Raw genomic sequence first — 27636 nt, 5'->3', positions numbered from 1 at the left:
CAAGGTTTATCAATTTTATCTCTTTGAAGAACTAATTTTTAGTTTCATTGATCTTTCCTATTGTTTTTTAGTTTCTATTTCACTTGTTTCTGTTCTGATCTTTGTGATTTCTTTCCTTCTACTAACTTTGAGCTTTGTTTTTTCTTTCTCTAGTTGTTTTAGGTGTAAGGTTAGGCTGTTTATGGAGCTTTTTCTTATTTCCTGAGGCAAGGTTGTATCACTATAAACTTCCCTCTTAGAATTACTTTTGCCACATCCCATAGGTTTTGGATTGCCATGTTTTCATTTTCATTTGTCTCTAGGTATCTTTTTTTTTAATTTCCCTTTTTATTTCTTCAGTGACCCATTGGTTGTTTGGTAGCATATTGTTTAGCCTCCACATGTTTGTGTTTTTTGAAGTTTTTTTCTTATAGTTAATTTCTAATCTCATAGTGCTGTGGTTGGAAAGATGCTTGATATTTCAATTTTCTAAAATTATTGAGGCTTGTTTTGTGGCCTAGCATGTGATCTAGGAGAATGCATCCTGTAGAATGTTCCATATGCACTTTGAAAAGAATGTGTATTCTGCTTTTGGGTGATGTGTTTTATAAATATTAATTAGATCTATCTGGTCTAATATGTTATTTAAGGCCTGTGTTTCCTTATTGATTTTCTGTCTGGATGATCTGTCCATTGCTGTAAGTAGTGTATTAAAGCCACCTAATATTATAGTGTTACTATCAATTTCTCCCTTTAATGACTGTTAATATTTGCCTTATATATTGAGGTACCCCTATGTTGGATGCATGTATATTTACAGTTGTTACATCATCATCTTGGATTGACCCTTGATCATTATGTAGTGTCTTTCTTTAGCTCTTGTAACAGTATTAATTCTAAAGTCTATTTTGTCTGATGTAAATATTGCTACTTGAGCTTTCTTTTGATTTCCATTCACATGGAATACCTTTTTCTATCCCCTGGCTTTCAGTCTGTGTTTCTTTAGATCTGAAGTGAGTGTTTTGTAGGTAACATAGGTGAGTCTTATTTCTGTGTCCTTTCAACCAAGTTCATTTACTAAATGAAGTCAGACAGAGAAAGATCAATATCATATGATATCACTTATACATGGAATCTAAAAAATGACACAGAGGAACTTAGTTACAAAATATAAATAGACTCACAGACATAGAAAACAAGCTATGGTTATCAAAGGGGGAAGGAGGGGACAGGGATAAATTAAGGATTCATGATTAACAGACATCCACACATATATATATAAAATAGAAAAACAACAAGGAATATAATATCAGGAACTATATTCAATATCTTCTAATAACCTATAATGTAAAAGAACCTAAAAAAGAACCTATGTATAGTGAATCACTTTGCTGTACATGAGCAACTAATGTAACATCATAAATCAACTATACTTCAATAAGATAAATTTTAAAAAAGAAATGACCCTAACTTTGTACACATTAAAAAATTAAATAAAAAAAAAAAGAAAGAGAGTCTTGTCTAAACCAAAGGCCCTATACTGGTTGTTGATATGATGAAGCCTAAAGTTATAGTTTTTAAGAAAAGATTCCTATTCCATTTTTAAATGAGAAAAATTAGCATCTCTGGCAACTTTGAGCCCATTTCTCTTCTTTATATGCTCCAGTTAGCTGTAGACACACCTCTCCCTGGGTTTGCCCAACCAGAAGAGTGACTGTCCATTGCTGTTCATTTCATGTCACACCATTCAACTTCTCTTCTTTACATGACCTGGCTACTACAGGTGTTTAGTAGGCATTTTGGGTGAGAACTTGTGATCTCAACTAACATTCTAAATGGAAAGTTGCTTGATAATTTAACTAAATTTTTTCTACCAAGGAACTTTAACTCCCACCTACCTCCCCCTTCCCTACACACACACTTATAATAGTGGTATATGTGTTTTATATATATATGATTAAGCATATAGACCCTGGCATTCATTCTCATCACCAGCTAGATATGTGAACCTGGACAAGTTATATAACCCATCAGTGTCTCTTCATCTGCAAAACAGAGATGATTATTTTATTTTTTTTACATAGTAAATTTTATGTACACTAGAGTGCCAGGCACTGGTCTAAGTCTTTATCAACTAACTCTTTTTATCTTCATGATGACCTTATAAAGTAAGTACTGTTATCATTGGGCCTTTTATACATTAAGAATCAGTGACTCAAAGGAGTTAACAATTTGCCCCAACACACATCCAGGCCATCTGACTTTATGATCTGTGCTCTCAGTCATCCTATCATGTCTGCTACCTCACATGGCCTTTGTGAGGATTAAGTGAGATAGTACATGTTAGCTGCTTGGCTCATTGCCTAGCACATTCTATAGCCTTAGGAAAATGTGATCTTTATTAATGAGGGTGAAAATTGTATCACTGTCACTCAGAGACTGTATTAGGGAGAGACAGAGATGGGAGCTATGAACATGATGGGCATCTTGTACTTCTCCCGTGTGGACTCTGGGGTGATGTGGGCACAGAGAAGAGGAAAGATGCCTCAGGTCAGTCAGGTCCACTGGACTCACCTGTTTACCTCTGTATGTATATCTGCATCTGCTTACTTCACCTTCTGCACATCTTTATGTGAGCGAGAATGCTCAGTTAGGTGGTAGAGTGACACTTTAGCCTGAGGCTCAGTCACACACAGAGAAGGGCTTATTTTCACTAAGGACTAGGGGGATTGCCACAGAGGTTGGTAGAATGAGAATTGGCAATACTTACCTGTTTTTATGATTTGGAGTATTTTAATTTGTCAATTTCCTTTTTGTCTCACGGTAACAAGCACTCAAAAAGGACATCATCACTGCTGCTTCTCTGAAATTTTATTTTTTATAAAGGACTAGAGGATGAAATTTGTTTTCCTTAAGTGCTGTAATTATAGGAGTTGTTGCTGAAATGTTTGACTAATGGTTACTTTTTTCTCTATTGTCTTGAACCAGGGGTGTATTTGGAAAACAGGGCTATCAATGCCAAGGTAAGAAAATATTTTTGAAAGTATATTTAATCTTGTTCCTGTGTTAAGTGATTATACCAAGCAGAAACAGGGTACATTCCATTAATATTTTGATAAATAACTCTCTGTAGGTCAAATGAGACCCCATAACAGCATTATCACAACTTGATCAAATTGACATTTATAGAATACTCCATCTAAGAGCAGCAGAATACACATTCTTCATAAGTTTCCTAGGAAAATTTACCAACAGAGATCACATTCTAGGCTATAAAACCAACCATAACAAATATAAAAGAATCGAAATCCTAAAAAGTATCTTCTCAGACAGCAGTGTAATTAAACTGAAAATCAATAACACAAAGATAATTCAAACACTTCCAAGTATTTGGAGATTAAGCAATATATTCTAAATGGCTCATGGGTCAAAGAAGACTTAAAAGGAAATTTAAAAATATTTTAAACTCAGTGAAAATACAGTTTATTAAAGTTTGTGAGAAGCAGTGAAAGCAGTGCTGAGAGGAAAATTTATAGTATTAAATGTATAGATTACAAAAGAAGAAAGATCTAGAATCAATAAGTTTCCATCTCAGAAAGGAGAGAAACTTAAGCCTAAAATGAGCGGTAGAAAATAAATAATAAAAATAGAGTGGGAAACAGTGAAATTTAAATTAGGGAAACAATAAAAAAAATCCACTAAATCCAAAGCTAGTTCTCTGAAAATATCAATAAAATTAATAAACCTGTAGCCAAGCCGACTGTGAAAACCACAAATGCCTCAGAATATAAATTTTTTCTATGTGAAGGATTCCCTCATATAAAAAGACCAGTTAGCTCCCTGGGCACTTTCAGTTTGGTTCTCCTGAGAATTCGATCTGCTGAAAGCTAGATTTGTTTTAGGTCATAGTACTGTTTACTGACTTGTCATCTGTCTTTATGTATTTAATCCTGGAAACTTTCATATGTCTTGAAAGATCTTAAAAATGATGTGTATTTTTATATTGCTTCATTGCTTTTTAATGGAAATTGGACTCTATCTACACTCTGTTAGTTATCTAAATGAAAATGAAGAAAAAGTTATTTATAAAGTTCTAGCTATTCAAACAATTGATTGAGTCGTTCTGCAAACACTTAATGAATGCCTACTTTGTTCAAGTCATCATGCTGGCTGGGAATCCTGAGTACACTGGAGGCCATATATGGAACAATTTAAATGAGGGAGGCCAGCTAAAAGTTTAGGAGATCAGAGGAGGAAGAGAGTTTCAGTCTAGAAGGGAAGCCATGGGGAGTGAGTTTCCATGAAAGAAACATTATTAAAAGTTGTGTCCTATTATAAATTTGATTTAGTCAAGTGATAGGAAAGGAAGATATCCTAGGAATTGAGAAGGACATGGACAGTGTGTGGAGGAGGGTGAAGACTTACTCCAGGAAGAGAAACTAGTCTAGTTTTTTAATGGGACAAAAAACCTTCAGAGAAGAAATGTGACAAGTGAGTCTAGGGTGGGCTTGAGAGAGCCTGAAACTCACCTGGAAAACTTCAGCTCTGTTCTGACTTATAGTGAGACACGAATGAGTGCTTTAGATCCTGGGGCTGAGGATACCAGCATCAAACTGTGAGATGATTCCTCTGGAGGTGGGCTCAGGAAGGATTAAAGCCAGGAATGGTGACATTGGTTCCAGATATGAGTATGAATAGCTTGAGCTTCAGCAAAGGCCTGAGTTAGGGTGAGGGTAAAGAATATAGGAAGGACGGGAGCACAGGCTTCCTGTGAGCCCAGCATCTAAATCAGGCCATGTTGGCATGTGCAGCCCTTATTGCTCTACTGAAACTGGCTAGGCTGTCAGCCTCTGATAAATGTATAACTGCTGGATTTGATTCCCTAGTGTGCACCTGTGTCGTCCACAAGCGCTGCCATCATCTAATTGTTACAGCCTGCACTTGCCAAAACAATATTAACAAAGTGGATTCAAAGGTAAGATAGCAGTTTGCTGAATGTCTACACATGCTTATGTGTGCACATTCTCTCTCTCCCTCCCTTCTTCCTTTTCTCTCCCTCTCCCTCTCTGTCTCTGTCTCTTTCTCTCTCCCCCTCTGTCCCTCTTTGCTGCGCCCCCCACTTCCCTTCCATACTCTTTGAAGCCAACAATGGTATCAGAATTGAAATGTCTCTCCTTTTTATATTATGGCATTGTGTTTCTATACTTGCTTAGCTTAACCTGTCCTTAAGATAATTCCATTAGTGATCAACCGGGTAAAAGCTCTAGGGATCAGTTCTTCTAATATGAAGAGAGATTTGGAATTGTGAGAAGTTCCCCGAGTTTGGCATTGGATGGCTGCTATTTGAATGTAGAATCCACCCTCTGCTAGCTAGCTTCTCTCTCAGCCTATATCTTAAAATAGGATCAATACTGCAAGATACAACTGATGTGATAAATATGTTAACTGTAAATTGCACTCCCTAAACAAAGTGACTGTTGGCTCCTTCCAGCCTCTCAAGGAATTTCAAGGAGGATGTTTATTTATACATAAATTCTTGAACTTCACTCTTGCCATTTTGCATCCAGCTGAGGTGGCTATAACAGTGTAAATTCTGAAGGTAGAAGGCAGGTGAAGTATGACCAACAGTTAGTGGTAAATTCACAGGTGCACTGGAGAGTCTGGCTCTGAATTGATGGTCCTTTACAGTGTACACCCAGGATTGCTATGGAGTACACATAGAGGCGTGTGTTCTTTCTTTTGAGAAAGAGGCCAGAAAATTTTCAAGAGGAGTAATATTACCCACTCCTTGTTATGCGTGGCTCTGTTGTTATCGCTTTAAATTTGATGTAGACTATAGAGCATATGCCTTATCTAATTATTTGCTGAAAATAGTATGTGAGATTACACCTGATCCAAGAAGTAGATTGTACCTGACATGAAAGCAGAATCTTTGCACTGAGATACCAAAATGCAAAGACAGGCAGAGGCTGGAAGGGCAGAATAAGATCACCACTTGAATGTCACTTTGGAATGAATTCCTTAGGTGGTTCCATGTCCTCTGGGTACCACCCTCTGCCCTGTCCTCATGATATAATCGATTTTTGGAAGAACTTGTGATGATAGTAAGTGTATGTAGTCTACAAAAGGCTTGTATAATCCTGAAGTTCACAGGTTCTAGGAAATCAACATAAGTGTCAGGGGATTGGTAGAGAGAGACACACAGCTTGAATATAAAAGATGAAATGAAAATTCAAATTTCTTTTAATCCCCCAAGATGGAGAACAATCTTGTGTACCACATGTTTCTGTCCGGTCTTGTTCCCTAGAACACGTGCTCAATCTGCATTGTCAAGCCTGGGTAATTTGTTGCTGCTGAGCAGTAATGAGGTACCCATCTCAGGTGGTACAGTGGGCTTTGATTTGGTGGGCTCCTGTTACGGTTTTCGCGGAACGTGTGACATTGCAGCTCTCGTCCTCCTGTTTCCTTTTCACAGACTGCTGAGCAGAGGTTTGGAATCAACATCCCACACAAGTTCAGCGTCCACAACTACAAGGTGCCGACGTTCTGCGACCACTGTGGCTCCCTGCTCTGGGGTATAATGCGACAAGGACTTCAGTGTAAAAGTGAGATGCTGGTGGGTGGGGTGCCCGCTTCCTCATGAGAACACCTTGCTGAGAGCTTTCCAAATTCTGCAGTTCAGAATCTGACCTAGAACTCATGGTTTCATATCTTTTATAAACAAACATCTCTGTGATCCTAGATCGAATGAACCCCTTGTCAGGCAGGTAGAGAGACTCTAGATCGAATGTACCCCTTGTCAGGCAGGTAGAGAGACTCTAGATCGAATGTACCCCTTGTCAGGCATGTAGAGAAATCTGATCCACAGATTTCCCAGCTTCAGCATGTTTACACAGTTGCTAAATTAAATGTCCCATCTGGTTAGCTAGCCTACTGGCCATCCTCTGTTTAGTGCTGAGTACAGGCTAGTCCTTGTGTATTTCAGTCGGTATATGAAAGAGGAAAAAATGGCATCTGGTCAGAAATGGAAGCTAGTAGGAGGTGAGGTGGTCAGTAGAGAAGGTTGGGTTATGGGTAAAGAACTGGCAAGAGAGGTGGTCTGATGACCTCACCAGAAATAAGCAGAAATTGAGTTCCAGAGGCGTAGCTGGAGCTGCCCTGTGCCTTGTCAAAGAGCTTGATAGAGATCGGAGGGTAGGCAGAATGAAGGACTCTTCAGCTTTGACCCCACCCCGGCTTGTACTTCAACAGCTATGCCCAAGGAAGCCTGGGATTTGAGCTTTTACCTTAGCAAAGGGTTGGGAAGTGTGGGGGCTGATCCCTGTCCTGTTAGGAGTTGAGAGGCTATTGGCCTGGAGTCATCTCTCACTGAGTGTTTCTGTAACAGTCTGGCTGTCATGGGATGCACTGTCCCCTGCTGAAATACATGTGTAGTTCAGCTTAAAGCCTTAGACACGTTCTAAGTCACCAGAGGAAGGCAGAGTTCATGTCAATAAAACTGGGCAACTTCCACTGGCTGGACTTAACAAACCTGCTTCTATTACCAAAAAGGGGCTAGTCCCTTGTTTTTAAGAAAGGCCAATTCTTTTGTTTCTCCAGAGCCCCATTTGATTTTTCTTTGTTCATGTATTCTTTGTGTGTGTGGGCTTCCCTGGTGGCTTAGAAGGTAAAGAATCCACCTGCAATGCAGGAGACCTGGGTTCCATCCCTGGGTTGGGAAGATCCCCTGGAGGAGGACATGGCAACCCAGACTAGTATTCTTGGCTGGCGAATCCCCATGGACAGAGGAGCCCCGAGGGCTACAGTCCCTGGGGGTCACAAGGGTTCTTTTTTCATAGATACGTGAAATAAATTCTTTTTCGACCAAAATAGCAGACAGTGCCCGTGTGGCTTTGTTTCAGGCACTGCTTGATCATTAGCTGGGTGGTGTCCCTTTCTAGGGTGAAAGTCACTTTCTGCTCTTGTATGCTCTGTACAGAGCCATGGGTGGGGCTCATCTGCATGGTTCTTGTCCCTGGTGGTGCTGAGGGTAGCACACCTACAGCATTCTGGCTCTTATAATTTTTGCTTTTATGGTCACGTGGTGCTTTAGAAAAGCCACTACTGGCTTGTATGTCTCCGTACCAGCCTTCCTGAGAGAGGAGGATGTGCTATGAAGCTAATAAAGCTTAAGCCTCAGAGTCCCTCCCTTGCAAGGCACCTTCCATGGTCTCTACTTGATGGAGTGTTCTTTTTCTTTTTAAGTGATTTTATTTATTTATTTTTGACTGTGCTGGGTCTCTGTTGCTGTCCATGGGCTTTTCTCTAGTTGCAGGGAGCAGGGACTGCTCTGTAGTTGTGATACACGGGCTTCTCATTGCGGTGGCTTCTCTTGTTGGGGAGAACGGACTCCAGGGTGTGTGGGCTTCAAGTAGCTGCGGCTCCCGGGCCCTAGAGCACAGACTCAACAGTTGTGGCACGCCAGCTTAGCTGCCCCACACAGCATGTGGGATCTTCCCGGACCAAGGATCGAACCAGTGTCTCCTGCACTGGCAGGCGGATTCCCAACTACTGAGCCACCAGGGAAGCCCCAGAGAGCTCTTCTTCTCAAAGAAGGCAACCCTAAATTGCATAAATTCAGCCCCCACAAAATCTGGATCTGTGCATCCTTCCAAAGATGGGCTGATGCACCCCAAACACATATCATGCTGCTTCATTCCTGCCTCCCCTCTGCAGGGCCAGGTCAAGAAACTGTTTCAGAACCTTGTGCTGATTAAACCTCAGGGCTTTCATCATCCCAAGTCAGCTTCCTGTGCGCCAGGAGCTTCGCTTCACTTCAGTCTGCTCTTCCAACTGCCACTTACTTTGACCTTTAAAACAATTGCTTTTCATCACCCATGAAGCCACAGGCTGCAAGCCCTGAGAAATGCAGCCACACAGGATGCTGCCTTCTGAGCTGTGAGGGCCACCCAAAGACAGTGCTCAGAAAGAAGGCTATACTTAGAGGTTTTTCTCTCAGACTCACCATTTCACTGTTTAAACAGCCATCTACACATGGCTTTGCGATTGCTACTTTTTTTGGAGAGGTACAAGAAGAGTATAAAGTCACTTGGCATGTGTCCTTGTTACTTAGTTGACTGAGCTGTCCCTGTGATGAGCATTTTAATCTGTGTTGAATCATGCTGGGAAATCAGTGATGACAGTTAAAATGTAACATAGTTGAATGTCTTTCATCAAGTTGTGGTGAAAAAAAAAAAAAGGTATTTGAAATTTCTTATTCTTCAGTATTCTAGGCTTTCTGCTTCTGCACAAAACAGAAATAGAGAAAGTCAGGGATTTACTTACACTCTGCCGCTGCTGCTAAGTCGCTTCAGTCGTGTCCGACTCTGTGCGACCCCCGTAGACGGCAGCCCACCAGGCTCCCGTCAGGGATCATTATTTGTGTCGGTTGAATTTTAAGAGAAGATGGCATTGTTCAGCCTGTGCAGTTGCCCCGTCACAGTCTTTCAGGTTATCACGGTTCTGTTTCGCATCTCATGTTGACGTGGCTCTTTTCTGAATGTGGATTTCTCTCTCCTCTTCCCTCCAGTATGTAAAATGAACGTACACATTCGATGTCAGGCGAACGTGGCCCCAAACTGTGGGGTAAACGCAGTGGAGCTGGCCAAGACTCTGGCGGGAATGGGCCTCCAACCCGGAAATATTTCTCCAACCTCGGTGAGCCTTTACTGATTTCACGTATTGTAATCTGGACATCGTTCCCAGATGTGGTGAGTCCTCATATCGTGTGTGGCGTAATCCAAGTCCTGGTCTCAGCAAATACGGTAAACAGATTTACTGCATTTTTAAAGAGCATTTTCTTCTGCAAATAAGATTCTATATACAGTTATGTAACAACACATAGTGAGTGTGCAGATATTGCAATAAGCAGAAAAAGGATTTTTTTTTTTTTTTTTTTTTGGTAAATCGGCTTCCTGTCATTGTGGTCTGGTGAAAAGCCTGGAATCCAGGGGCCTAGGTTCTATTATTGGTGGGGTCCCTGGGTGTACAGTTGACCAGTAACTGTGGGCCTCTGCTTCCTCCTCTCTGAAGGCGTTGAACTTGAAGAGCTAACATTCTCCACAGCCCTGGAATCCAGTGTGAAGGTTTTGTTTATGGACCGTGAATTTATCTCTGGTCCAGCCACAGACAGGAGTTCCTTCCTCTTGGCTCTCGGGGGGTGGGTGGAGCAGGTTTGTTGCTGTGTACGTTTTGTCTTGTCCCTTCCCTGAGCGACCCATACCCTCCCAGATGTGGTGAGTCCTCATATCATGTGTGGTGTAATCCAAGTCCTGGTCTCAGCAAATATGGGATTTCCCAGGCAAGAATACTGGCGTGGGTTGCCATTCCTTTCTCTGGGGAATCTTCCTGACCCAGGGATTGTCTCCTGCATTAGGAGGTGGATTCTTTACCATCTGAGCTACCAGGGAAGCCCAGGTAGTGCTGGTGTTAAAGAACCCACCTTCTAATGCAGGAGTTGTAAGAGACGCAGGTTCGATCCCTGGGTTGGGAAGATTCCCTGGAGGAGGGCATGGCAACCCACTCCAATATTCTTGCTTGGAGAATCCCACGGACAGAGGAGTCTAACGGGCTACAGTCCTTAGTGTTGCGCAGAGTCAGACATGACTGAAGCAACTTAGTATGCACGCTCGCAGACAGCGGTGCCTGAAGATTGTCAGGTTAAGGCTTTCAGCCTGCCCCAGAGCTTCTGAAACTCCGTGGGAATGAGCTGAGCCATGCAGCACAACCTCCAGGAATGGGCAGGGTCACATGTCATTTGAATCAAGTGTCTTTAATGTTCTGACAATAGTAAGAAAACCCAAATTACCTATTATCTGACAGTTCATCACCAAAGAGAGATGTCTTTAGTCTCTCAAAAGAGAAGAATGGGTTAAAAGGAAAAAAAGATTGAGAAACACTGGGTTGAAGTTTTCTGGCTAGGGCCAGCCCAACGAGGGGAAAGATTTAGGTGGAGGAAGTGAAATTCAAGCTGGTAAAATTTTTCTGTCTTTGAAAAATTTATGAGGAGAAACTATTAAAACAATTGGATTTTTAAAAATGATCCATTTTGTATCTTCAATTACTGTTTTACTCAGTTGAGTAAGTACAATCCTTGCAGTTTCAGGCTATTGCCCAGCTATTTATTGCAAACATTGCTTAGAAGTTGTCCCAAATTAGCTGGTTTTTTAATATGTCAAATACTCCAAGATGTTAGACTTCTGGTCTCTTGTCTCTTCTGGTCTGCTTGTCTTATAAATATCCCAAGATGGACATCTGCACCGTCGCCATGTCTGTAGGTAGCGTCCTCTGCAGGATGCGGCTGGAGAACTCCCCGAAGAGTTCACACCCACCTCTGGTTCCATCTGGTGAGCTAGGAGCTCTCATTGTATTGGCGGTTAACCTTTCTGGAGGGCAAGTTGAGCATGCATCCCAAGTCTTCAAACTTAAATCCTTGGTTCAAAGAGTTCCCTTTTTGGAAAGTTATCTGAATAGATGATGCTAAAGATGATCTTGCTTATAATGATGACAATACAGCTTAGGTTTATTGAATGTGCCAGGCACTGGTCTAAGAGCTTTAGGTGCAGTTATTCATTTACTCCTCATAGCGATCCATGTGGCAGCTGCTGTAACATCCCCTTTGTTAGGAGGGGAACTGAAGCACAGAGAGGTGGGTGACTGGTCCACGGTCACAGGGTTGGGTTGCAGAGCTGTGATTTGAACCCAGGCAGCCTGCTCGAGGGCCCAGACTCCTTATCACCGTGATAGGAAGATTTGCGTGCAAGTACGATCACTGAGTGCTATCTATATAGAGAAAAATGGGGGATAATCTGTATGTCCAGTATCAGGGGAGTTATTGAATCAATTGCAATATATCCATAAAATGGATTATTGGACAGCTTTTTAAAACTCATGTTCTTAAAGGACATTTAGAACTGTGGATAATATGTTAATAGCATGCAATTAACATAATATGTTAGTATGATAATAGCATGAAAAACGTTAAATTAAAATTAATGTTATGAAACAATGATTCCATTGTCTTTTTAAAAATCAAGCGTAAAGATAGATGTGTGTATATTGTTTTTATTTTTGTTGATGAGATTATAGGTAATTTCGATATTATCCTTCATATATTTGCTCATTGTTCCAATGTTTACATTAATTTTCATTTCTCTTCTATAATTTAAAATGTATATTATAACGTTGCTTCTTTTGTTCTCATTTTGATTTTCTGAGCAGTTGTGAAATCTGCTACTTGTAGGACATGGACACCAGATGGCGCTCTTAGAATGTGGTCACCTGTAGAAAGCAACTGGGTGGACCAGGCTGAGACAGTGTTTCTGTATACTGCCATTTGAGCACAAACTGAAACTCGGTGGCTTAGATATATTTTTAAATGATTCTTACCCAAATACAGTAAGCAAAGATCAGGAGTTTATGCTGAAGCAGCTTTGAATGGCAGAACCTGATCACATGTCAAGCTGTATTTAATAGCTCCCCATGAGCTATATTGAGGGGTGAAGCTGCAAGTAAGGTCTTCTCCATCTGTAACTGCTTCAAGTTCCACTGGGATTTCTGACTCCCTGTATCTCTTCTTTGCAGAAGCTTGTTTCTAGATCAACCCTAAGACGACAGGGAAAGGAGAGCACCAAAGAAGGAAATGGCATTGGGGTAAATTCCTCCAACCGACTTGGGATCGACAACTTTGAGTTCATCCGAGTGTTGGGGAAGGGCAGCTTTGGGAAGGTGAGTCTTAGTTTCAACTGTCTGGGTTAAAGGAAGCCTGCTTCATGGAGGCTGTTTGTATGTACAGGAATGTATCCACGTGCCTGTTTCCCATCTGCCTTCTGCCCCAGACAAGGCCATACCCTGAGAGCTGCAGGAGTTCTCCTGCTCATGCTCCTTCCTGCTGCTTTGCCATAGGTGATGCTTGCAAGAATAAAAGAAACAGGAGACCTCTATGCTGTGAAGGTGCTAAAGAAGGACGTGATCCTGCAGGACGATGACGTGGAGTGCACCATGACAGAGAAAAGGATCCTGTCCCTGGCCCGCAATCACCCCTTCCTCACTCAGTTGTTCTGCTGCTTTCAGACCCCTGTAAGTATGACTCCCAGTCACCATCCCATGGCCTCCTTTCTTCAAAAGTTGAGACTGCGATATGTTGAATTTCATAAAGTGAAGGTTTCATAAAGTGATCAGAAACTTTGGGGGTTGGAGACTCCCAAGATAGGGTCATTTGAAGTACCCAGTGACTTCTGATGACCAGAACCAATGAACTAACCGCTTCCTTTCATGCTGTCCTGGAGAAGGATCACTTTGAGGGTTGTGTGTCCTAAGATTGAAAATGTCTTTGTATATAAGTCTTCTCTAGCAGAGTGAAGGTTACAGAAGTCCAAGAAGACAGTAAACATCATGGGCTGCTTATCCTGGTGACTGTGACCTTGGCTTCATTGCTAAATGCTAAACTGTTTCTGACCTGGGGAAAAAGAGTTCAGACCAGGATAGGCCCAAAGAGGGCATGTTGATTTGTAATGTCCCAAGGCCTTGCTCCTGGCCTCAATCAAGGACCCTTTGCTTGATTCTGTGGACTGATCCTGGGATTCTGTCTACCCCATCATGGGGTGGGAACTTCCCTGGTGGCTCAGAGGGTAAAGCATCTGCCTGCAATGCAGGAGACCTGGGTTCAATCCCTGGGTTAGGAAGATCCCCTGGAGAAGGAAATGGCAACCCACTCCAGTACTGTTGCCTGGAAAATCCCATGGATGGAGGAGCCTGGTAGGCTACAGTCCATGGGGTCGCAAAGAGTCGGACACGACTGAGCAACTTCACTTTCATCATGGGGTGCAATTAGCAGGAATGCTTTTGGCTGCAGTTAACAGAATATATGACTGATAGTGGTTTACACAATAAACAGGATGAGTTTAGTTCATAGTAGAGACTTTTTTCTTGAGAAGTCTGATGATAGCACTATTAGGATTGTATGAGATGCTTAGTGTCATTAGGCATCTCTTCCTCTTGAGGTCTCAAGGTACTCACCCTATATCACAGCCCTAGCCATCACACGTCACATGACAGCATCTAACGCAGGAAGCACAGGGAAGAGAGGCAGAAGGGCTTCATGCACTTTCCTCTTATCAGGGGTAGAAAAAGCTTTCCTAGGCTTGAGTTGTAGGCTCATCCTGAGTTGCAGAGGAGGCTGGAAGGGTGAAGATCTAGCCGAGATAAGCTGCTTTGTCACAGTGGGCTCCCATCCACCTTGACTCATCCCTGAGGCGGGGCATTCTGCAGCCCACTTAGACTGGGCTCAGGGCTGGGCTTCTGCTGTCAATGGAGAGGGGAGAAGGCTCCTATGAAGGCATCGGGAGGGTCTGGCAGTTATTTCCCAATCTTCTTGCTTGTCAGAGGCATTCTGAAAGAGAGTTCAGGACACGTCCCTTGTCTCTGCCACCATCAGGGATGTAAAGGCCTTGGGAGGAGTGGGATGGGGGCATCACACCTGGTCTAGGGATGCTGCAAGGCATTTCTAGGGAAAGTGACAGCTACACTGGGACCAGAAGGACCGGTTAGAATCAAGCAGGCAGAGAGAGTGAAAGGGAGTATGTTGTACAGGGTGAACAGCTTCGGGTGGGTCTACCAGTAAACAGGTCTTCCGTGGCAGCTCAGTCAGTAAACCGCCTCCTAAACAGGAGATGCAGGTTCGGTCCCTGGGTCAGGAAGATCCTCTAGAGAAGAAAATGGCAACCCACTCCAGAATTCTTTCCTGGAAAATATCATGGACAGAGGAGCCTGGAGGGCTACAGTCCATGTGGTCGCAAGAGTCGGACACGACTTAGCGACTAAACCACCACCAGTAAACAGGAACAAGAAGGGTGCATAAAGCCCACAAGCATAAAATGTGAGGTTGAGAAGGGGCCTAGTGAGAACTGCGACTGCAGAAGTGGGCCAGACCAGGACCAGGCTGTGAGAGCCTTGAAGGCTCTGTTAAAAGGGCTTGTATTTTAGCCCTAAGAATGAATGAAAGACATTTAAGCAGATTGCAATTTTATACCATAAAAAAGCAAATTTTTTGTGTGCAGTGGGTAAGATAAGCCTTCTTCAAGTATTCATCTCCTTTCTTTGATTGAAACTAGTAGTTTCATGTATAGCCTTTCAGAGAATTGTTTGTACACAAAAGCATACATACACACAACATATATGCATCTGTATTTAGTTTTTTTTAAAAAAAAACATAAATGGTGGTATATATTGGCATACCATTTTGCACCCTCCTTTTTAAAAACATTTATTTATGTTTGGCTGTCTTGGGTCTTAGCTGTGGCACACAGACTCTGCATTCCTACACGGGGGCTTCTCTCTAGTAGAGGCACGTGTGCTGAGTAGTTGTGACGCTCAGGCTTGGTTGCCCCGAAGTGTGTGGGACTTTGGTTCCCCGACCGGGGATCAAACCTGTGTCACCTGCATTGGAAGACAGATTCTTAACCACTGGACCACTAGGGAAGTCCCCCCAGCCCTGTCTTCTTAAGGAAAAAATCCAAAATGGTTTTATTAAGAGAGTAAATATCTGTAACACATCTTGTAAAATGTATACTTTTTAAAAATTTGCATATAAAAAATGAAATATAATTGACATTTAACATTGTTTTAGGTGTACAAAGAATGATTTTATATTTGCATGTGTAGTAAAATGAGCACCACAACTAAGTCCAATTAGCATCTATCAGCACACTTAGTTACAGAATTTTTTTCTTGTGTTGAGAACCTTTAAGAAATACTTTCAACAACTTTCATATATTCAATACTATATCATTAATTATAGTCACCACATTGTACATTGCATCCCCATTCACCTTATTTGTCTGAAAAAAACATAATGTATCTTGAGACTGTCTCATATTTGTATGTACCTGACTGCCTCATTTATAATGGCTGCATATTATTCCATTTTAAGAACATAATACAAATTATTTAACCTAGTTCCCATTGGTATATACTTAGGTTATACTTAACTTTTATTTCAATCAAATTTGCAATGATTCCCTTGTACTTTTATCTTTATGTACCTGTGCTATGATTTCTATATGGGGACACTGTTGGAAGTGGTATTGCTTGGTCAGAAATGGATGGATTTATGATTCTGATGGAGTCTAGTGGGGCTTCTCCCCTGTCATGGCTGGAAATAGCTAAGACTTTATCACTTATATACCAGGCACTGTTCTAAGTGCCTTATGTGTGTTATCAGTCTTTATGGTAATCCTGTGAAGTAAGTTCTGTTAGCATCACTCCCATTTTACAAATGAGCAAACTGAGGCAGGAAGCAATTTAGCTTCCAAGTGGCAGATGTTTTAAAGCCAGGCAGTCTGACTGCTGAGCCCAAGCTGTTTCCACTTGCTGGCCGTATTTTTAAATTCACACCCCCAAACCACATGTGAGAAGGCTCGTTTCCCCTCCTCTCCTGTCATGATGCTGCCTATCATTTTGATGGCTGGAGAGATTTTTTTTTAAAGGTGACTTTGGAGTTCTAACTGGCAGTTCTCCAAGAGTAAGTGAGGCTGAGCATCACATGTGTGTAAGGGCCCCTTGTGTTGGCAGAGGCACCCGTGCAGCATGGAGATGGATGGAGCAGGGAAGCCAGGAGACAGGAGGACAGGTGAAAAGGGACGCATGGCATGCACTCCCGTGGTGTCGAAGCACCTCGGGGTCCAACCAATAGCTTCCTGGGCTGCAGTTTCCCTTGCACTCCTTCCTCTTGCCTCTCATAGTCTGGACCCCTGGAGGCCACACCCTCTTCCTCAGAGTCCTCAGTGGCTGCAGGAGTCCTGGAGCCCACGCTGCCCCTGCCGCCATGCCCCCGATTCTCTGCTTCCCATTTCTGGTCCATCGTTCCGTCAGAGCTCAGTTCTGCCCATCCTCCATTGCTACCCGGAGTAACCTCAAAGCATTGTTTCCCACACCCTGTGCTTTGTCCACCTAGGTCTTTTGCTGGTCCTCATCCAGCTGTTTTCTCAGAGAAAAGTGGGGTGACGGTTCTGGGTTTGAGAGCACCCTTGTAAGGAAGGCAAGACTGGTGGGTGGCGCTTGACGTCCACCTGGGCGTCAAGCTCAGCTCCTCCCCGTTTCATGAGCTGGGCAGGACTACATGCAGGGCCGCACCAAAGAGCAGATAATTTTCTGTGACGTTGGGTTGGACGATACTAACTGGTGATCATCTTTGAGTCAGACAGCTGACTGACATGGTCATGCAGTGGCCACTTAAAGTTATTCTAATGAACAAATAAAGAAGTGTCTCCTGCCCAACTCCAGGGGGCTTTTACCTACCCAAGGAAATCCCCATGACTCCATAGAAGCAGTCTAAGTTCTTACGAACAATTAGCTGGTGTTGTAGTAGAAAATAAATTAATCTGAAACAGATTGGAAGGCCTGTAAATATACAATATACCATGCAGAACTTTCCAGGAAAATGTGAACTGTAAAATATCCCCAGATCTCAGTGTCTTCATGTGATTTCCACAGTATTCAACTGATGTATGTGTGTATAATACATGTTCAGTCGTGTGTTGACTATTTGTGACGCTATGGACTGCAGCGGGTGAAGCCTTTAACATTGGCCATCTATTTTTAGTGACAGTTTCATATATGGCCACAAGGTGGCAGTCGTTACCACAAGGTGATTTTTATTTCTGCACCAGAGAGGAGCTGACTTTGGGGTTTAAAATTTGTCTGTTGCTGTAGATGTCTCCAAAGCAAAGGATAAAGGTAATTTTCCCCTCCCCTAAGTCTAGATGATAAAGTGGTAGGAACAGGTTAAAAGAATCAAGTGCATTTTTCTTATGCTGAGATAAAGATATGCAATTTTCATGTTGCTATAGTTTAAGCCATCTCTCAGATTTGCAAGGTATCAGACTCTACATATGCATGTTATTTGCTCTCTGCATCAGTCCATCTGTCAGAAGTCCTCAGTCACTATCTCCATTTGCTATTGAAAAACTAAATATGAAGAACAGAAAATGCCGGTTACTATGAGAAATTACAGCAGGTAAATGACTACTTTTCAGCAACTGGGTTTGGCAGGCCCTGACATCTAAAAGAAGATGCTGATCACTGTGTCATGCCAAACTGTAACAGTCACCCCTGCAGAATTTAGAAGGGACCCGAGGTGAAGCGTGGGAGCCACTCCCCAGCATTTGCAATGTGTCACTTCATTGTGAAGATGCTGGTAGAAACAGTGCTTCTCTCCAGGCCTGCGGAATGAGTGTCTCTGAGGCCCAGGAGAAAGGGAGCAACTTGCTAAGGCTCCCTTGAGCTAAATAGTGGAAACAAGGTTCATCTCTGGGTCAGGCTGACTCTGGAGTCTGGCTCCGTCCACTTGGTATCTTGTACAACATTGAGGTTGTTGATTCAGCATCTGCTTAAGCCCCTCCTGTCTCCACTGGCTCCCCTCCAACCTGTTGATATGGCAGCAGTCTTGCCCTTGGGAAAGGAAGCTGAGTTCTTCCAGCTCTGTTTTCCTCTGTCTAAATGGCTTGCAACTCCCTTAAAATTCCTTTGAGCCTCAGAGTTCTCCTGGTGGAGATGAAAGCAGGATTGCTGTGAGGACCAAAGGCGAGAATGCAGACACACTCTTGCCACATGCATGACATGGTTCAAAAGTGAACCAAATGGGTGTTGTGATGACTCCTTCCCCACACCAAAACATGTCCCAGGACTCCCAGGGGCAGCACAGACCCTGCATGACGGTGACAATAAACACTCACAAAGTAGGGATTTGGGAGCGCTTTTTGTTCTTGGTCAAAACAAAAAGATAAGCAAATTTCAAATATTAGATAATTTGTCAAGTTTACTCCCTAGAATTATGGGCCCGTGAATTATTGCCTCAGATTTTTTTTTTTTATCATAATACATGTTACTTGCAAATACATCATTCCATTGGCATTCTCATAAATTTCTGAAAGCATTGTAAATTCTAATAGTTTGTGAATAATTCATTAATCTGGATCATGGCTTACAGTCTGAATCAACGCTATACTCTTGGATCTGTTGATTTTATTTCTGATAACCTAGCCAAAGAAAGCAACATAAAGAATAAAATGTTATGCATAAATATGTTTAATTTTCAGTGCATAATTTATAATAGGAAGATACTGGAAACAACCTCAGTCTTCAGTGATAGGAATCTACTTTTAAAATCCATGGCTGATTCATGTCAATGTATGGCAAAAACCACTACAATATTGTAAAATAATAAGTCTCCAACTAATAAAAATAAATGAAAAAAAAATAAATAAAAACATACTACTTGATGAAGATTTTGGCCAGTAGAGATATGATTGAATATTAAGTAGTTAAAGATTGTGTGTTACTTTCAGGAGCATCTAACATATATGATATATTGCATACAATTCTGACATCAGCCCTAGAAGATGGGTACAATTATTATCTTTATTTTGCTGAGTGATAAACTGAAGGAGAAGCTAAATTACTTGCCCAAAATTAAACAGAGTAAATGGTAGGACGGGAGATGGGAGGCCAGGAAATAGTACAGAATTTATATTAGCAGTATGAATCCATTTCAGGTTCCTCCTGGGAGAGCAACTTGGCAAACCTGTCCCCTCCTCCTCCAAAAAAAAAAAAGCCAGAAAGGAAATGATGCCAGTAAACTATCAGGGACTCTTATGAAGGTAGTGGAATTCTGGATGATCTTTTTCTTCTTTGTTCTGTTTGCCAGTGCCTGCAATGTGCTTCTGTTTCTTTGTCGATGGGGTGGGGGTAGCGAGGCCTCCTGAAGTCAGGAGGGCCCAGGTCCGGGCTGCTGGCCTGGGGTACACTGCCTTTCCCAGCCTTTCAGGTTAAATTCACTTCACACTCCTTTCATCTTAACCAGGGACTGTTGTGTCGGCAGCTGAGCCTGCTGGCATTTATGGCCTGGAATCCGGGTCTCCCCACCCCCAGCTCCCCGGGCTCTCCTTGGCGCTCCCGGAGCCTGGCTGAGAGCTGAGGGCCGAGACCGGGAGGAACAAAGAGGCAGGGGCAGAGTAAACAGTGGTCAGATGCCTCAGCCTTTGTGCAGAGACCCAGTTTGTGAGAGCGAAGGTTTCCGTTTGGGAAACATAGGACACACTGTGCCCGGTGCCCGGGCCGCGTTGGAGCCGTGAGCCCCTTTGTGCGTTGGTGATCTGCTGCCCTGGGCGGGGGAGGCGTTACACAGAGCCTCCTTTGACGGGGACAGAAGCCGGGCGCTCTCACCTCCCTGCTGATGGGGTGTCGTCAGGTGTCACCTGCGGGGGGCGCTCCCAAAGCCATGCACCTGGAGTTCTTGGCGGGGGGCCATCGCTTTCCCTAAGAAGCCGCACCTCGGTGTCCATCAGTAAAGCAGAAACCTTGCCTTTGAAGGGTAGGGTGGCTGGGAATCTTGTGACCCAAGTGCTGTCAGCTTACCCAACCGGTGCAAACTGATTCAGTGCACATAAGTCACCCTTAAAATATGTCTGAAAGTCACCCGGCAACAGGGGTGCAGGGGAACAGTCTGAGTTATTTTCTCTGTCATTATGTTAAATATTAGCAGAGGGGTGTAGGTGTCAAAGAGAGACACAGACAGGAGAGATGGGCAGCAGAGTCATCCTGTCGCCCTGGGGTGCATCTTCCGGAGTCAGGAGGTGACTGCACTGAGCCTTCCATAGGCGAGCTCTGGGTTCTCTGGCCGAGCTAATGGCACCCTTGTCTTGAGGAGGGCCCCCTGCCTGTTATCAGGCAGGAATAAAGGCAGGTTTTCACAGCATAGGCTTTTGTGGCCTTTTATAAAATACCCAAGGAAAGGCCATTTCTTCTTAGCCTGTTTGCAACTGGGCTTCCTCCTTCCACTGAGCATTGAGTGCCACAAACACAAGGTGGTCTGCTTATGGGTCACTTGGTATAGTTTGCCTTTGGCTCAGATCAAAATAGAGAACAAGCCAGAACGTGGTGTTTCCCAGTTGGGCATGTTCCTGACATTAATCATGTTCCCGCTGGGGACAGAATGCACAGGGGCCGTCTCTGGGCTCTGAATTTCCAGCGGGGGAGGTGGGGGCTGATTTAGGACCTTTGCTTCTGTCCCCAGAGGCATCCCAGCTTCCCGACTATCTGTGACTCAATAGGGTTGTGAAAATGAATGAGAAATAGGAGAACCCGGAGTTCTTGCTGTTCCCTTGGCTGTCTCTGCTCGGGGAGGATGCCAAAACACTTGGTGTGACCAAAGGGCTTGAAAGGGTTGGCATGTGTTTCCTTTTGAGGTTATTCAGCTGCAACTGGCCTTGTCACTAGCTGTCACCCACGGTGATGACCTAGAGATGGCCTGGACCCCCCACCTCCAGTGTGTGGAAGGCGGTTCACGGATTGTGTGTCATTTCCCTTGGCTTGGCCGAGACTTGCCAGGGTCAGACTCATCCCCTGTGTGTCTGATGACCGGCAAAGCTTTGTGGTAGGGAGTGTTGGTTACGGTTTTCCCTAACCATGCCTGGGAACCTGCCAAACTATGGATGCTCAGACCTCCGCGGGGCCCTGTTCTAAAGCTCCAGGCTGGAAGTGCCGGGAGTGGCTCCAGGCATGAGAACGTGATGGGCTTTCTGCCAAATAGTTTAGTGACAAGTCAGCCAGTCCGGAATCACACTGATGGAGGGCAAGGGAAAGAAACAGTGTTTGCAATGCTCAGTCTAGCTGGCAAGAGGAGAGTCGTGCACGTGGCATAGATAGTATGATGACTGTGTTTACTCCCTGCTACAAAAGGAAAGGTAGCTGAAAAGGAGCTCTGGATTCTGGGGGAAATTTTTACTTCCGGGCCAGTCTTTCCTCAGAAGGGCAACCAGAATATAATACTAACAGTCCAACTAGCACCCTAGGGTGGCCTACAGGTGTTTCCCTGGGAAGCTGGGTTGGCCTTTGTCAGGACCAACTAGGACCTTGGGGCCAAGACCTAAGGTGACATCTGTGGGTGGCTGGAGCAAGTCCCCTCCAGAATCATGCAGTCTAGAAACCCAACTGCACTGGGTGGAAACCACAGACTAATGTCTCCTAGTTTTGAAATACTTGCTTTTTCCATAATTACTTCATCACCGGTCAGAACACAGCTATGTCCATCTCTTCTCGGGCTCCAGATCGAGGGCCTCTCAGGACAAAGTCAGCCCTGTCTGTCAGTATAAACTTTGCCAACCTCAAATTTCAGAGACTCGTCCACCAGTTGGTAAAGATCAGGGGTGTTCATTCATTCGGCAAATGTGCACAGAGTTCCTCTAGGGCGTAGGCCCGGCTCTGAGCCCTGAGGACACAGCAGTGGACAAAGCAGGAAGGAGCCCCTTCCCTCATGGAGCCGGTGTCCTCCTGGGGAATTCGGGACCTGAGGAGCAGGTCCATAGCAGAGAGTCACCCCTCTGCAGTGGCTGGTCATGGTCGAATTTCTGGGATTACTATTTAGGGCAGGCTCAGAGCAGCCATCTGCTTACAGGAGAGTCCAGGAGAAGTGTCTTGAAGCTGTATTTGCTTGTGCATTCCCATCTGGTGCAGGGAATTGAAGACCTGATGGAGATTCCTGGGGGCAGGGAGGGCAACGGGCTTGGAGTCCAAAGCAGGAGGTGTCGTGGCTAAGCAGCAGCTCAGCTTACTTCCCGCGCTCACCTTTGCTATTGGTACAGAGTTCCTCCTGCTGCTGAGAGGACTGATTTCTTCCCTGAGAGCCCCACAGGAGGCTGCGGGACAATACTCCCTGCCCCCACCCCCATATCCATGCCTTCAGGACTGACTGCTTCTGTGCAGGGTTCCTTTTCCTGCCTTCTGAAGCCAGAGAGCACCTCGGCTCCTCTCACCAGAGACCCTCCGTGCTACACCGGCAGAGGCTTTGGCAGAGGCCCCGTCTCCCCTTAGGGCCACCCAGGGAGCTCCTGTTTTCTTTCTGTTCAGACATCCAGCTTTCAGTATATTTGCACAGCAAAAGAGCTTGCTGTATTTGGAGCTCACTCCTTCCCACTTCCTTAGGATGGTCTGCGATGATGTCTTGCTCAGGTCTTAGGAAGAGTGTCTTGGAACTCTTCCCAGAAACTCAATTTCATCCTTATGGTATATGATATTTTCAACATTAAAATGATGTAATGTTTAATTCCCAACCAAAACAAGAGGAGAGCCCTTCCAGCAAAACGCCTCCCCTCTTCCCTACGTGCGTTCCCAATCCTGTGCCCATGGGAAGTGCCTTCATCCTTGTCCTTCCTCTCACTCCTCATTTCAGATCTCCTTGCAAAGTGGGAAGTAGCCTGTGCCCATGACTAGCCCAGATATTCTGTGCTAGTGTGTGTCTACCAGTGGTGGAAAGGTGGTTCAAAATGAGTTAGGCACAGCCAGCCAAGTAGGGAGCTGGACCTCAGACTGGTTCAGGTTGCTCTTTTGGGAACCTGTGGAATTGAGATCCTGCTCATAAACCCACCAGGGGCTTCCCTGGTGGCTCAGATGGTAAAGAATCTGCCTGTAGTGCAGGAGACCTGGGTTCAATCCCTGGGTCGGAAAGATCCCCTAGAGAAGGGAATGGCAACCCACTCCGGTATTCTTGCCTGGAGAATTCCATGTATAGAAGAGCCTGGCAGGCTGCAGTCCATGGGGTCACAAAGAGTGGGACACGACTGAACAACTAACACTTTCACAAATTCAATTTGTCCCTCTTTACTTTGGCTTCAGGTCAGATCTGGAGCAGGAAGTTCCCTCCACATTGCTCAGAACTTTACCTCCACAGCCTTGACTTTCACCAGCAGGTCAATATGTCAAGGAATTAAATGACTGATGAATAATCAACCTTTCCAGTAAAAAAAAAAAAATACACACACACACATATATATGTATGATCCCTGGGTCGGGAAGATCCCCTGGGGAAGGGAATGACAATTGCAACCCACTCCAGTACTCTTGCCTGGGAATTCCCATGGACAAAGGAGCCTGGTGGCTACAGTCCATGGGGTCACAAAGTCAGAAATGACTAAATGAGTAAACAATAGCAATATACATATATATATGAATTTATTTAAATTTACTAAAAATTTTATATAAAATTTGAATGACTTATTTATGTAATGTGATGAGATTTGCCCACTGCTAACGTTGGGGGCAGGATAACCCTTTTTTATGAGAGGGTGGGGGCTGTCCTGTGTGCTGTAGGATGAGAGCATCTCCGGCCTCCATTCACTAATGCCAATAGCACGTGCCTAATTATGATAACCAAAAAAGTCTCCAGACATGAAGAGGTGCTCCTGGGGGGAAAATCTCACCAATTGAAAACCCCTGCCTTACGTGAACATCTGGTGGTCCAGCCTACATACGGAAAGTCAAGTAAGCTAGATCAATTTACTCTCTACAGAGGTCAAAGAAAATGTGTCAGATCTTCTTTATAAAAACATAAATATTATATCTTTTTTTTTTTCCTGAGTGTGTAGACAGAGTTCCTGTTTAGGGGCTGCTAACAGCTGTCAGCAGCTAGACTGTGGCATTTGAGGGGACTGGGGCCCTGAGCTGGGAAGAGGAGGTGGAAATAAGGGATCTGTTGAATGTGAGCAGGAGTTAGCAGGCTGCCAGCTGCTGTGATGGGGCAGAGTTATCAGAGCGGGGGGCATCCAGGGAACAAAAGATTAGCTCAGCGAGCATATATTTAAAATGGATTATGTTAGAAAGCAAGCGGTCCATATAGTGCAGCTCTCATGGTTTGGCATTTAATGATTTGATTTCTGCTTTGCCAACAAGGCCCTGAATGAGTGACATTTTATGAAACTCATCATCGTCACAGTGGTCTTAAAGGGGTTCTTATCTGTGAGTCAGACTCCTGTCCTCTGTGTGCTGCATATAACTGGAATTTACAGACGGAGATCGAGTTTTAAGAAACATTTCCCAATCAGTGTAGAAAATATGTGCTGGTAGCAATACAAGCATACTCTAGGGGAAAACAGACTTGCTATTTTCTTTTGTTTGTTTTCCATGTATGGAAATGTCATTTCAGCTTAAGATACAGATACCATAGAGGCTGTATGCAAAATTGTGTGGTCTCTACATGTTAAAAGTAGACCCTAAAAATGAATTAAATACTTAAATGTAAGGCTAGACACTATTAAGCTCTTAGAGAATAACATAGGCAGAACACTCTTTAGGATAAATTACGGCAAGATCTTTTTTGACCTACCTACTAGAGTAAGGGAAATAAAAGCAAAAATAAACAAATGGAATTTAATTAAGTTTAAAAGCTTTTGCACAGCAAAGGAAACCATAAACAAGATGAAAAGAAAACCCTTAGAATGGGAGAAAAATATTTGCAAATGAAGCAACTGACAAAGGTTTAATCCCCCAAATATATAGACAGCTCTTGCAGCTCAATATCAAAACAAACAACTCAACCCCAAAATGGGCAGAAGACCTAAATAAATGTTTCTCCAAAGAAAGACATTTAGATGGCCAACAAACAGATGAAAAGATGCTCAGCACCCTAATTATTAAAGAAATGCAAATCAAAACTACAATGAGGTATCATCTCACACTGGTCACAATGGCCATCATCAAAAAAATCTACAAATAGTAAATGATGGAGAGGGTGTGGAGGAAAGGGAACACTTTTACACTGTTGATGGGAATGTAAATTGATATGGTCACTATGGAGAACAGTGTGGAGGTTCCTTAAACTAAAAATAGAATTACCATATGACCCAGCAATCCCACTCCTTGGCATATACCCACAGAAACCTTAATTAAATAAGATTTATGTACCCCAGTGTTCACTGAAGCACTATTTACAATAGCCAGGACATGAAAGCAATCTAAATGTCCATCAGTAGAGGAATGGAAAAAGAAGATGTGGTACATATGTACACTGGAACATTACTAAGCCATAGAAGGAACAAAGTTGTGTCGTTTACAGAGATGTGGATGGATTTAGAGACTGTCATACAGAGTGAAGTAAGTCAGAAAAACAAATATTGTATATCAATTCATATATATGGAATCTAGAAAAATGGTAAAGATGATCTTATTTGCAAAGCATGAATAGAGGTTGCAGACATAGAGAAAAAAAATGTATGGATACTAAGGGGAAAAGCAGGGGAGTGGGAGGAATTGGAAGATTGAGAATGATATATATACACTACTATGTATAAAACAGATAACTAATGAGAACCTACTCTATAGCACAGGGGACTCTTCTCAGTGCTCTGTGGTGACCCAAATGGGGAGGAAATTAAAAAAAAGGGAGGGATTTATATATGTATATGGCTGATTCACTTTGCTGTATAGCAGAAACTGACACAGCAGTATAAAGCAATTATACTTCAACTAAAAAAAAAAAAAAGACAAGTAGATCCTAGCCACCAGAGACATTACCTGTTGATATGTTGAATGGTAGTATTGTATGTATGTTGCATTTTTAATTCAATTTAGGAAATGTTTCCTGAGTCAGGGACATTATATGCTAGGGACTGAAAGCATAAGGAAGAATAAAATGTGGACTGTCCTTTGGTTGCTTTCATTCAAGGATCACCCTATCCTAAACAGGTACGTTTCATCACTGTGTGATAGAAGATAGTCATAGCGTGGCCCTTGGGGAGGTTGGGAGGACCTTCCCTGGGAGGGGCTGTTCTGAGCTGGGTTTTGAGGATGAATAGGAGCCCTACAGAGACATAAAGGGGATGGGTCTTCCAGACGGAGGTAACAGCCAGGCAAAGACATAGAGGCTTAAAACTATGATGTGGCCAGGAGCCCCCAAATAACTTGATGGCGCAGGATTGCAGGAGAGGAAATATGGGGAGGAAAGAAGACATCCTGTGCTGAAGAGTTTAGACTCTTCAGAGGTGAAAGCAACTGGCAGAGGATGTCAAGTCAGAGAGCAACCTAAGATCTGCATTTGGGGAGGGCTGTAGGTGGCTGTCTGCAGAGGAGACTGACAGGGGGCAGCCCTGGTAAGGCCGTTGAACCACTGGCCCGCAGAACCTTTCTGCCCCAAGGCAGCCGTCACAAGAGTGGAGTCAGGGAAACACGTAGGAGGTGGAATTGGTAGGACTTTTAGAGTAAAAGAGTGAGAGGAGTGGCCAGAGTTCTGACCCACTGGGAGCCTGGGGGAATGGAATACATGGGTTCACTTTACAGAAAACCCAGTGGTAAGATTAGATGGTAACCCAGATGGAAGATTAGATTTGTGTCATCAGTATCCTCCTAGCATAGTGCCAGTATCAGTTCAGTTGCTCGGTCATGTCTGACTCTTTGCAACCCCAAAGACTGCTGCACACCAGGCTTCCCTATCCATCACCAACTCCTGGAGTTTACTCACACTCATGCCGGTCGATTCGGTGATGCCATCCAACCATCTCATCCTCCGTCATCCCCTTCTCCTCCACCTTCAATCTTTCCCAGCATCAGGATCTTTTCTAATGAGTCAGTTCTTCGCATCAGGTGGCCAAAGTATTGGAATTTCAGCTTCAACATCAGTCCTTCCAATGAATATTCAGGACTGATTTCCTTTAGGATTGACTGGTTTGATCTCCTTGCAGTCCAAGGGACTCTCAAGAGTCTTATCCAAAACCACAGTTCAAAAGCATCAATTCTTGGGTGCTCAGCTTTCTTTATAGTCCAACTCTCACATCCATACATGACTACTGGAATAAC

At 43.6% G+C, this 27636-nt stretch overlaps 1 protein-coding gene across 1 annotated transcript in view; it reads left to right on the top strand.

The window, feature by feature from the left end:
• Window positions 1-27636, top strand: part of PRKCH (protein kinase C eta) — a 241942-nt gene that overhangs the window by 124017 nt on the left and 90289 nt on the right. Inside the window, exons 4-9 of the mRNA XM_061156926.1 lie at window positions 2968-3002; window positions 4866-4954; window positions 6455-6584; window positions 9548-9675; window positions 12601-12744; window positions 12922-13095. Coding sequence (XP_061012909.1) covers window positions 2968-3002; window positions 4866-4954; window positions 6455-6584; window positions 9548-9675; window positions 12601-12744; window positions 12922-13095 — 700 coding nt within the window. The remainder of the gene's footprint in view (window positions 1-2967; window positions 3003-4865; window positions 4955-6454; window positions 6585-9547; window positions 9676-12600; window positions 12745-12921; window positions 13096-27636) is intronic.

This window comes from Dama dama, chromosome 12 (genome assembly GCF_033118175.1).
Source record: "Dama dama isolate Ldn47 chromosome 12, ASM3311817v1, whole genome shotgun sequence".
Taxonomy (NCBI): Eukaryota; Metazoa; Chordata; class Mammalia; order Artiodactyla; family Cervidae; genus Dama; species Dama dama.
This window is presented reverse-complemented; position numbering and strand designations above follow the sequence as displayed.